This window comes from Blennius ocellaris (assembly GCF_963422515.1).
Source record: "Blennius ocellaris genome assembly, chromosome: 8".
Lineage (NCBI taxonomy): Eukaryota > Metazoa > Chordata > Actinopteri > Blenniiformes > Blenniidae > Blennius > Blennius ocellaris.
In genome coordinates this window covers 10,964,023-10,975,828 of record NC_137657.1, presented here as the reverse complement: position 1 = coordinate 10,975,828, position 11,806 = coordinate 10,964,023, and the positions used below count along the sequence as shown (strand labels likewise).

The following is an 11,806-nucleotide window of genomic DNA, read 5'->3' as shown; positions in this document are numbered from 1 at the left end:
AGATATGTTCAAAACATTTGATGCATTACAATTATAGAAATAAGTTACTTTGTGCTGAGCTATGAATCTTCATGCCCTGGTTCCCTTGTGTGCTTCACACAGCACACATCTGGGCCTATTAAGGTATCCTCACAGCACCTTTCCTTGCACTGCCCAAGCCTAATGTGGTCTCTTGTTGTGTCCTCCATTTCCTCCATTCTTTTACATTCTTGATATGTATCTATCCCTTTTGGTTGGAGACCTCTGGGCCTCAGGAGTGACCTCTGATCCCCATCTGCAAAGTCAGACGAGGAAGGGGTCACAGAGTGCAGGCAGCAGGCAGGCAGGCAGGCAGGCAGGCAGGACTTAGAGCCTCTTATAACAAGAGAAAGATATCTACTTCCTGAGATGAAGAGGGGCGAAACACACGCACACTAAACAAACCAAGAGAAGGAGTAGTGGGGAATCAAAAGAGAGTGGGAGGGACGGACGGGGAACGAATAAATAAAGTAAATAGGAGTGTGGGATAGAGGGAGGAGGCAGTTGCCGTGGTGACTAAGAGAAACCAGAAAGCTCCAGGAGGAAGCGACCTGTTTCTCCTTCATTTTGTCTATTTTCATCACCAACACGCACATTTGCGCACACGCACACACACACACACACACACATTTGCGCGCATGCACACACAACACACACACACACACGCACGCACGCACACACACACACACACACACACACACACACACACACACACACACACACACACACACACACACACGCCAAGTCTTCCACGGTGATGTCTTTCTTTCACATGCTATCTTTATACACTCTTCCTCCCTCCTTTCCTCTCCCTGTACAGTCCTCTCTCTTTCCCTTCTCTGCCTCTTCTCTGCAGTGAATGAGCTGACCTGACAGTGCTCCTCCTCTGCACTGAGTGCTGCGAGTCTCTCTCTGAATTATTTAAAAGCTGGGACCCCCACGAGTGCTTGTCTTCCCCTAACACCCCCACGCACTCCCTCCCTCTCTCCTCTTTCCTCTGTCCCTTTCTCTTCTGCTGTCGTCCTGTCTCCCCGTGGCTGGAGTTACTTCCTGTGGTTCTATCACACGCCATATAAATCTGACCAACATGCACCATAAAATCTGTCAAGTGTACAAGAGTGTACGGAGTAAGAATCAACTGAGTTGATGTAATTACTAGTTCCAGTGACATAGATTCACACAGTTTTGAGACACGTTTCCATTCATGCTCATTTACCTTTGAAAACCACTGTAATTCTCTGGATCTGTCGAAAAGCAATTCCCTTTGCAGGCACAACATATGATAGCATCATTTAAAAAGTAGGAAATAATCCAAAGTTTAAAATGGAAAATCACTTAAAAGGCCACATGAAATGATATTTACATGCCTGTAGAATTGCAATCATTTTATATACTGCGTATACCTATAATACCACTAATTAAAAAAAAAAAGCAAATATATTATTTGACACAACTCTTCTGAAGTATGTCTTGTTTGTAGGGCTTCAGTATTATGTAACATTTTTAAAGCACATTTTTTGAGTATTTCCTCCTCTTCATCGTTTGTTTGGGTTTTGTTTTTTTGTTTTTTGAAGAAAGACTAATGCTTCTTTCGCTACTAATATCCACATATGCAGTTTTTTAGAGAGAATGCTGATGACTGCTATGCTAGTTATTCCACAAGGTGGTCAACGTTTTATGAGCGAGGAACGCTGCCTTAATTTGTGTGACAATGCAGTTATTAACAGGCTGTGAAAGACTGAGAAATGTCTTCTCCCATTCAGGAACTCACACTTATTATTATTATTATTATTATTATAAGCACAGCTAAAACTAAAGCTACACTGTGATGACATGTGAACTAAGACAGTTCAGTTTGTGAGTGAGATTATTTTCGACTCCAACCTTCCCGAAAACAGAACTGACAAGCACTGCAATCATCACATGTCAACACCTCCGGGCTTCTTGTTGGTTTTGACCTAGTTTGCGATATAATTAAGAGAACATTGAGGAATAAACACAAGATATCCCATGAACGAAAAGAGGAGTGTTGTGTGTGTAGTGTCTGTTGTTATGAAACTTCGTCATAAACTTTGAGGTGTCTCGGAAGAAGATACGTATTTTCTCTGGAGATGTACCTTGAGCCTCTGAGGACGTGTCACTTCGCCGATGAAGCAAGTCTGAAAAGTGATTTGTGGGACAGTTGTTAAAAGAGTGAAACACTTCTCTCGTCGACATCTCAGGCGCTCCTCTGACGTCCACCCAGCTCTCCATTCACAAACCAAGCAGGCTATTCTGTGGGGGACCTGCATTGCTACTATGGCTACGATTATTCATAGCTCTTTTTTATATTGCAGCCTGTCTCTCCTCCCTCTTCCTCGCTGTCTCTCCTCCCTCTCAGCACTCCCTGTAGAGACGGCCCTACCTCATCCTAACAAATCACCATGGCAACCTGGTAATCCCTGAACAGAAAAATTCAGACTCTCTCTTTTGCTGCGTCTCTCTCTCTCTCACACACACACACACACACACACACACACACACACACACACACACACACACACACACACACACACACACACACACACACACACACACACACACACACACACACACACACACACACACACACACACACACACACACACACACACACACACACACACACACACTCACGCACACACAGAACAGGATGGCGTGTGCACACACACGAGTGCACACACTTGCATTGCACAGGCATCCATGCACACACACTCCTTAAGAGATGCTCATGCAACCCAACACACTGGTGTTTACTGGTAAGACATATCTCACCAAAAACATGCGCCCTCCATGCATGATTTTGAGGATAAAGCTTTGCGCTATTTTGCAAGTAGCCTGTGTGTGTGTGTGTGTGTGTGTGTGTGTGTGTGTGTGTGTGTGTGTGTGTGTGTGTGTGTGTGTGTGTGTGTGTGTGTGTGTGTGTGTTGGCAAGGATTTAAATACAGCACCTTTGGGGTTGTGTGTAAAATGCTATTTGTGTGTTGACTATTTATACACGTATTTGGAGTGTGTGTGTGTGTGTGTGTGTGTGTGTGTGTGTGTGTGTGTGTGTGTGTGTGTGTGTGTGTGTGTGTGTGTGTGTGTGTGTGTGTGTGTGTAATTGATTTCACACTCAGGTCAATGGTTTTAAAGCTACAAAAGAAAAGCCAACAGATTTATTCTGGTTTGCTTCTCATCTCTGTTTCATCACAGGTTTCCTTGAACTTGGCACTGACTTTTGCTGCCGGTGTGTTTCTAATAATAACAACACAATATCTTCTCTGGAAATTAACTGTACTTTATTAAATGAATAAATGTTTTACAACAATAATATACAGCTCTCATCTCAGTGAGATTGGCATTTAAAAAACAGTCACTTCACTCATATATCATTTATGCATATAGATTTTCAGATTAAATCACATCAAGTTATTCCCGATGAAGTCAGATAGCTTCTCGCTGAAGACACTGAGCTCCACAAAGACAAGTGAATATTCACATATTTGCTTGCACACCTACACACAATTTTGCTGACTGTGCACTGCTACGTTACGAGACCCCCCTCCCACTATACACTCACTCTAAGCATTTAATCAATAAAACTCTTTCTCTTGACAGACAGAGTGGTTGGCAAATGAGCCCGATTTTCAGGATGGATCAATGAGCCAATCGACAGGTCAGATGGACAATTGAATATACTCCAATCAGGTGTATTGATCTTACAGGCCGAACTTTACGCTGCTAATTGATTGTGTCAGCACTTTTTGTGTGAGACCATCTAATGAGAAAATTATAACTCTCTTTTGAAGTGAACTCTGAACAAATAAAGTGCTCATAGTAATGTTTTTATTCTCGGAGTAAAGGAATCACTTGTATTATACTAAATGCTATCTATTAACTTCTTGGACAAATATACCAGGCAGAGAAGGTTGGGATGGCTCCCCTGTTATCACACGCACAATGACTTTGGTTTGCACGTGTGCAAGGCTGGTGTATTTTTCATAGTTTTGGCGAAACAAATAGTCAGCATCATAACAATGCAGTCAGACTATGGCAGTGTCTGTTTATAACCACTAGGTGGCGCATACAAGTGATCCAAATAGGCAAAAGTATCAAGGTAGTACAAGTACAAGGCATTTCCAAGCAGCACGTCTTGGAGTTTATGTGTACACGTGTTTATGTGACGGTTTGTGTGCATAAGCTCATTTCCACATCGAGCACTGCTTTACCCATGTTCAGTGTGGCCTGGGCACAGGATGCTGCAGGGTCATGTGCTCGGCTCCGGTGAAAGGCAATCTGTGAGTGCAGTAGTGGTAGACCAGCTCAGGGATATTGGAGAAGACGCAGCTACTCTGATCCAGCGTGTAGCCCAAGCCCTTACTGCTCTTAGTCTGAGCCACAATGATGTGCACACAGCTTTGACTGGTCCTAATGGAATGAAGCCGAGACAAAGACATAAATTAAAATACAGAAACACTGTCAGATGAAACGATCTCGCGAGCCGATGCTGGGAAATGGAAACGTTATCTCACTCCAAATGAGGCTGTGCATTTTCCAAGTTCAGTGAATGTGTAAATGGGTTAATGATGTGGACTCTCAAATGAATGAGCAGCATACAACAAATGTGCATTCAGGCGCATGAGCACACACGCACACTGACACACACAATGGCACCACAGGATTGCAGCCTTTATCCTAAAGAACCTGTTCCTGGCACGCTTGTTGGGAGTGTCTACTGTAAAAATGATATACATTCTCATGCATCGGCTCCTTGAAGGCTGCCACTACAATGGCAGATACTGCAGCTCCTCAGTAATATCACAGACATAGAAGAAACACATGTGGCATCATCATCATATTAAAGCGTCACCTTTATAATGCAGCAGATGAAGTATGAAACCGACACGTAATCCCATACACATGCACAGCACAAACATCTGCGCACTCACTTCAGAGCGATGGAGTATTTGCTGGTTCCTGATTCGCTGTCTCTCACCAAGAAGCTGGCTTCCCTGCAGCGCTGCAGCTGAGCCTCAGCCTGCTGCCGACTCACACTGCCATGGTACCAGCTTGGAGAGGCGGGAGAGGGAGGAAGACAGAACGCTGATCACTGACATGCAGTGACATATAGAGTCAAGTCAGACGTCAAGTTAATGATATGTGATCATACTGAGAGTGATAAATAAGAGAGAGGCCGACTGGAGGAAGGAAGCAGCTAGACAACGGAATGTCCGCGCTATAATAGGTCTGACAGGTGTACATGGCAGACGGAAAGAGATAACAAAGTCAAAGGGGAACCAGGGAGGGCAAACTGTTAAATAAAATCAACAAATAATGTATGTGGTGGATTCGCAGCGTCAGGAGAGGCCCGGTGGGACACAAGGTGGTGCTGACAGTGGCTACAGGCGAGAGCCATATATAAAACACTATATGTGGCCTTGATGCTGGGAGGTAAAACGCACTGACATTCAACTACAATATGAGAGGAGCGAATGCTATCAGGATGTGTTCCCGACACCCATGAAAAACATAATGAAAAAGACTATACAATCAACAAGAGTCTGGTTTGTCAAACCTCATCTGAATTCATCCTAAAGCCTGGTGTGTGTGTGTGTGAAGGGGGGGGGGGGGGATCCGGTTCACTCTCTTAGTGACAAATATCCAAGTTCACTTATGATTTTCCACAGTGCTCCGTGTGATATATTACCAATCTAAATTTGGCCAGGAAGACAGGCGGTCTGTACTATAGTTGACATTGTGACTCACAAGGGAAGACATTTAGGGATTTTTGCTTGATTGCTTCATGACTTCCAGAGAGAAAGAGAGAGAGAGAGAGAGAGAGACAGAGACAGAGAGACACAGAGAGAGAGAGACACAGAGAGAGAGAGAGACAGAGCGAGAGAGAGACAGAGCGAGAGAGAGAGATATGGGGGATAAATCTGAGGGAGGTGCTGTTTTCTAACAAGGCAGGTATAAAAACAACAACAGCATAGTTCTTCACTCTGTCAAGATTATGAGAAATGTGATTCTTTTTGAAAAGGACAGTTAATACACACAATATGCTAGAGGCAATTCAATTCCTCAACTCCCCCCATCATGTGTTAAAAGCCATTAATCACATTTCAAGTGGAGGCATTGACAGCTACAATTCATTATTGATAGAGTACTTTAAAGAAATAACCACAGCTAAAACAAAGTGTTGTAACTTTCAGGGAAAAACCGGCAATAAATTAAATAGATAAAAAAGTTTAAGAGTTTCTGGACCTCAACCTTTCACATCCCAAATAGTTGTAATCGGTGTTGAGGTATGTCAGAAAACATCCCAGGAGAAAATAATCGGGGAGATTTTCTGCAGAGACAACGCCCACATTTTTGACCCCTAACATATTAGTGACCAGGCATTAAAAGAAAAACATTTTTTGTCTATAATGTATTTGCAGAAAATAAAGACAAGTTTAATTGTATTAGTTTTGATTGCAATAACTTAGTCCTTGTTTGAAATATCTGAATAATATTTAATATAAATATTTATTTGAGCTCTCAATGATTCCAGATATACATTAAAACAGTTATTCCATCAGTGGCCATCAATAAACACAATAAAACACATTTCCCAGCTTCCTGTTCTCTCCTGTTGATCACGCCATGCTCCAAGTTTGACTTGTTCCTGTTCCACAGAGCTTGGAGGTTAGAATTCAGTAGATGTCTTGCTATTATATTTTGTTCAAAATAATCTTGAAAGACTTTCATGGTTGCTTTATTGTTTATCTAAGTTCTTGTAGCAAGAACTTGTTGAAAATATTACCATCTGAAATATCATGCCCAATTCTTTTCACACTGTGTAAATTAAAAACGAAAGCTAAACCTAGATTAAAGGAGTCTCTTCATCACTTCTCCAGTTCAGAGGCAATTCAAATTATATATATATATATATATATATATATATATATATATATATATATACACTTTGTCACGTCTTGTTAATATGGCTGGTTTTAACCCTTACTGCTTCATATCCACTTGGATAAGTCCAGTCCAGTTGAACTGTTTTCGAAATATATACAACAGGTTTTCTTACCTCTGCTTCTCCAAGGGCAGGCTGGGGTCCATTTTGACAGTCTCCCCATCCAGTGGGGCATTAATGGACGTAGGAGAGGGAGGGGAGAGTTTATTTGGGCTGGAGGACGGTGAAAGGGGGGAGAGTTTGAGAGTGGGGAAGGAGGGGGACGGTGTTGAGAGAGGGGAAAGTTTGAGGATGGGAGAGGATGGAAAGGATGGGGTAGAGGAGGATAACGGAGAGGAGAAGACAAGTGTTTTATGGCTCCAGCTCTTCTGCCTCAGGGTGTGTTGCTGCTGCTGAGGCTGCTGCTGCTGCTGCTGCTGGCGGCTGGACGTTGAACCGTTCTCTTTAGCAGGAGAACAATCCACTGTCTCGAACTGAGCTGAATCAAACAGGAAACATCAATATCAACCTTCCATAATCAAATCCTATCAAAGCATGCCAGAGCTACCAAGATAAACACATCTCTGGAAATTAATTCAGACGGATTGTTTTGTTTCCGCTCCAAAGCGAACGTGAAATTGTTGTGATGTGTGCACTGGACAAATAAAACTCGCGGCATCCTTCCTCCACACCCTAAACCCCCACCCCTCCCATCATCCCGCGCTCCTTTTCTCTACCTGACAGCGCTCTAACAATGTCCTCCTTTCTCCACTCCCACGGAAGCTCGTACTCCCCAGCAGGGCGGACGTCAGACTCTGGTCGTGTGACAGGGATCCACACCCCGTCACTGTCGCCCTCCAGTCCGCCTTCATAGGGTGTGTCATAGATATTAGGAGGTGGGGGCATGCCCTCCTCCCCCTTCCCCTCTCTTTGGCCTCGGTCCAGCAGGACACACACTTTCAGGAGATCTTTGGACCCTCGTCTCCGGACCTCTGGAATAGATGAGACATGTAATTTGTTGGTTAACAGCACTAAAAAGGATTCAATTAGTCAGACTGTGTATAAACAGAATGGAACTTTTTTCTCATAATTAAAACAGTTTGATATAATCCCCTCTTAGCAAAGGAACAATAGATATTACTGTGAAATAACTAACCGTATCAATCAAAATCCTTTGAATCAAGATTATTTTAATCAGTTTTTAATGCTGAAACGGTGAAGTTATATTAAAGTTGGTGAAGTAAACGTCAAATTAGGTGTACACTTTTTTGCCAACAAATTTGTGCACATTTTTTTTCTCTTCAAAACAATGTGGACAAATCAAACAAAGTTAACGACACAAAGGACAGTGTGAAAAACATACCTCAATATTTATTTTCTTTGCATCCAATTAGTTTGTGTCTGTGTAAAAGTTGCATATCAGGTATTTGGCCATGTTTAACAATATTTTTTCAATGTTTGTACAAATGTTTGGATTGAATAGCTCATTATGAGTTTTATAATGGCAGAGGGGCAATTTGTAATACAGCTACCAGAATATAGTGATTATGTGAACCATAAACCTTCTTGCTGCCATATAAGAATAAATCTGTCTCTCGTAGAGTAAATTGTCAATACTTTTTGACTTGTTGTTGCCTGAATGTATTGCTGTTGTTGCACATTGTTGTTTGTAGCTTTACATTTTGGGGGATTTTACTTGTGCTTCTTAGCTGTCTGACAGGTAGCCTGTGTGTCTGCACCATTGTGTGACCAAACAATGGAGTTACAGGAAGAAAAGGTCAACACAGTCGCTGATTGGCTGACTGACAGGGCCACTTCCTGGCTGCTGGGAAGTGATTGGAGGAGGGGGGCTGCAGGTTTGTCAGGGAAGTGTGATGGCGGGGGGGGTGGGGGATAGATTTTTTGTCACATGTAGAGGACTGTAAAGAATAAGGTGTGTGTGTGTGTGTGTGTGTGTGTGTGTGTGTGTGTGTGTGTGTGTGTGTGTGTGTGTGTGTGTGTGTGTGTGTGTGTGTGTGTGTGTGTGTGTGTGTGTGTGTGTGTGTGTTTGGGGGTGTTCTATCAAGAGAATGGGGCAGAGGAAACAGAGGCAGGAGACAGGAAGCGGGAAGAGGAAGTTGCACCCATTGTCCCTCCACAGTGCTGTTACTATGACAACCGCCAGAGGAGAGGGAAGACAGGGAACGATCTGGTTTAAAGTCACCATTTAAAATTTAATAAGAGAAAGTATAGTAGTAAATGTAAAAAAAAAAAAAAAAAGTTAGAAGTTCATTTGTCACACAATGAACTATAACTTTCTATGTCTTGCTTCATATTTTTATACTTTTGCAAATGACCCCATTGACCTTACCTGTGATGATGACCTGGGCATCATATGGCTCCATGTAGCCATCATTTACTCCTGCTCTCTCAGCCTCTCTCTGCTCTTTGGTTTTCTCCGCATCGAAAGGATCAGCATAATCTTCAAGGATGATCAGCTGTGAAAAGGAAAAGCAAATTGATCACCTGCGGACTGCCTGGATGTTACATTTACCTTAAAGCATCAGGGCAGACGCTACGAGAGTGATCTGATACAATACAAAATACTGTGTGTGTGTGTGTGTGTGTGTGTGTGTGTGTGTGTGTGTGTGTGTGTGTGTGTGTGTGTGTGTGTGTGTGTGTGTGTGTGTGTGTGTGTGTGTGGGTGTGCGTGTGGGTGTGCGTGTGTGGTGTCCATGACTGAATGACAACTCACGGAGGGACAAGCGGAAATACTTGTGCAAAGAGGTCAGTGCTTTGTGTTTGTCTGTTTGATCCGACACAATGTAGTGAAACTGCATTGTGTTCTTGTAAGAGTGATGGAAACCGAATACGTGGTTATGAACTGAGATGGGGAGAAAAAAACACAAAAGAGAGCACTGACCTCAAGCACACAACTAAATTGGATTTTTTTTTTTTTTTTTTTTAGCTTTACAGTGACTTTTAATTGTTGTGTTTTCATCCCACATGCATTAATTTCATTATAAATTAATTAAAAGTGAAAGATGGACATCAGGGTTTATTGCCTGTGGTTGCATTTTACTCACCGTTGTTTTAATGCCTGACTTTCCCTTCTCGTTCTCTGGCAGCTTCTGCTCACTTATCCCATTAAGTTTAGGCGTCTTGTCCTGTTTATCCACTTTGATCATCCTGCTGATGTAGGCTTGCGCCAGGCTTGTGGTTCTGACCTGGCGGTTCTCATCAGGTGCTCCACTCTCATTCTTGGAGTTCTTTCGACCTTTTCCAGGGGAGAGAGTGTCCCACATGGTCCCCCCAGATCCACCATTGTTACGGCCCAATTCTGTAGCAGAGTTTTTCCTGTTTCTCCCGGACAATAACCCCCCTACTCCCCCATCTTTGCGCTGACTTCCTTTCAAACTATCCCGTGAAAACGAGGCTTTGGTTCGAGTTTGGGGACCCGATTCAGAGGCAGAGCGCACCCTTTCACTCCCGTTCTTCAGGTTGATGGGGAAATCTCTGAACCATTTTGCCATGTTTGACAATTGTTAACACTTGTCCCAGTTTTTTTTTTAAACTAATAAGTCTGTGATCTTCAACACCTTCTTGCATTTGTTGTCCTGTAGAACTAACTTTGAACCGCGCGTAAAAGCTCCAACTTTACGCACGCGTATTTCGCTACCCTCAGCAGTCACTTTTCACTGCATTAATATTGGAATGATCGGATTTTAGCAGAGCTCACTTCACTGTGCTGACTCCTCGCGTCTGAGACTTCGACAATCAGACAACTTCTGACGTGTCTTGGTGATTATTGGCCAGTGGCTCTTGGTTGCGGTCACCCTGCACCTGCAGTGACGACTATCCCTGCAGTTTGAAAAGTAGCTTCTGGAGAGCGTATACTCGAAAAAACAGGAAGTTTTTCTTTGAAATCAGTAAAGTTCCCATTCCCGGAGCGTGAGGAGTTGCGTCCAGTCTGTCGACCAAGCGAAGTGATGGAGAGAAAAGTTGGTGCGCGTAGACTGTGGGAAGTCGCAGGATTCTAGGGAGGAGCTGTGTGGACGGGGGTGGAGAAGATGCTATATACTGGTAGTTGTATATTGGTAACATTCGTCACTGGCATGGGGAGGATTCAAAGAAAGCAAAACTTAATGATAATTGTAAAATTTGAAATCACACAAATTATAGAACAGAAAAGAGTAAAAGAGAAAACAACAACGACAATTGACATTTTCAGTTCTGCTTGTTGTGTAAAATGGAGAGGAAAAACAGCTATATTCAATGTATATCAGATTAAGGCAATCAGGAAATATGGAACCTCAAGTGAGGAACTGTATTTGTGTGACCATCCGTGTAAATGTTTATGGATTAATGACTTTAGGCAATTCATGAAAAATGTTGTGTCACACCAATAAAAACTCCTTAAAGAATCGTTTTAATGGTTTAAATAATCAGAAGTGTTATATTTCTCGATATTTCTGTGGTGTGGTTTATGTTTTCTTTTACTCTTTCAGCTATTTGAACAAGAAGAGAAACAAAACACGTCTTTATTACATACTTATCTAGTTTTGAAACCACTAAACAATTCCAAACAGTTAAAAAACAACAGTTAATGAAGACATACTTAACTTGTGGTCTTGAATTGTGTGACGAGAGAGGGTCTGCTCAGCCTTGGTGCGCCCTGGTTGGTAGATGGTTGCTCCATCTACTGGTGAATTAAAGAAACAAAACATTGAGAAACGTTTCTGTACTGTCACCCATTCTTCAATGGCGCTGGAAATGTGTTGCTTGTCGGAGCCACATTCATCAGTTCTTGTTTATTTCACCTGGATGTAAAATAACACACATTTTCTACATCAGCCGCAAATTCAC

General features: G+C 42.6%; 1 protein-coding gene across 2 annotated transcripts; it reads right to left on the bottom strand.

Moving 5' to 3' along the window:
* Window positions 1-2,159: 2,159 nt before the first annotated feature.
* she (Src homology 2 domain containing E) lies at window positions 2,160-10,906 on the bottom strand. Of its 2 annotated transcripts, XM_080501100.1 has the most exons (7): window positions 10,027-10,906; window positions 9,312-9,438; window positions 7,699-7,953; window positions 7,097-7,460; window positions 4,968-5,087; window positions 4,248-4,446; window positions 2,160-2,177 (listed from the first exon to the last, which is right to left on the bottom strand). In XM_080501100.1, the coding sequence occupies exons 1-6, from the start codon at window positions 10,471-10,473 to the stop codon at window positions 4,254-4,256; spliced, it is 1,506 nt and encodes a 501-aa protein (XP_080357226.1). In that variant the 5' UTR covers window positions 10,474-10,906; the 3' UTR covers window positions 2,160-2,177; window positions 4,248-4,253. The 2 variants fall into 2 exon arrangements, with proteins under 2 accessions (XP_080357226.1, XP_080357225.1); XM_080501099.1 differs by lacking the exon at window positions 2,160-2,177 and having other exon boundaries at window positions 3,312-4,446.
* Window positions 10,907-11,806: the final 900 nt, after the last annotated feature.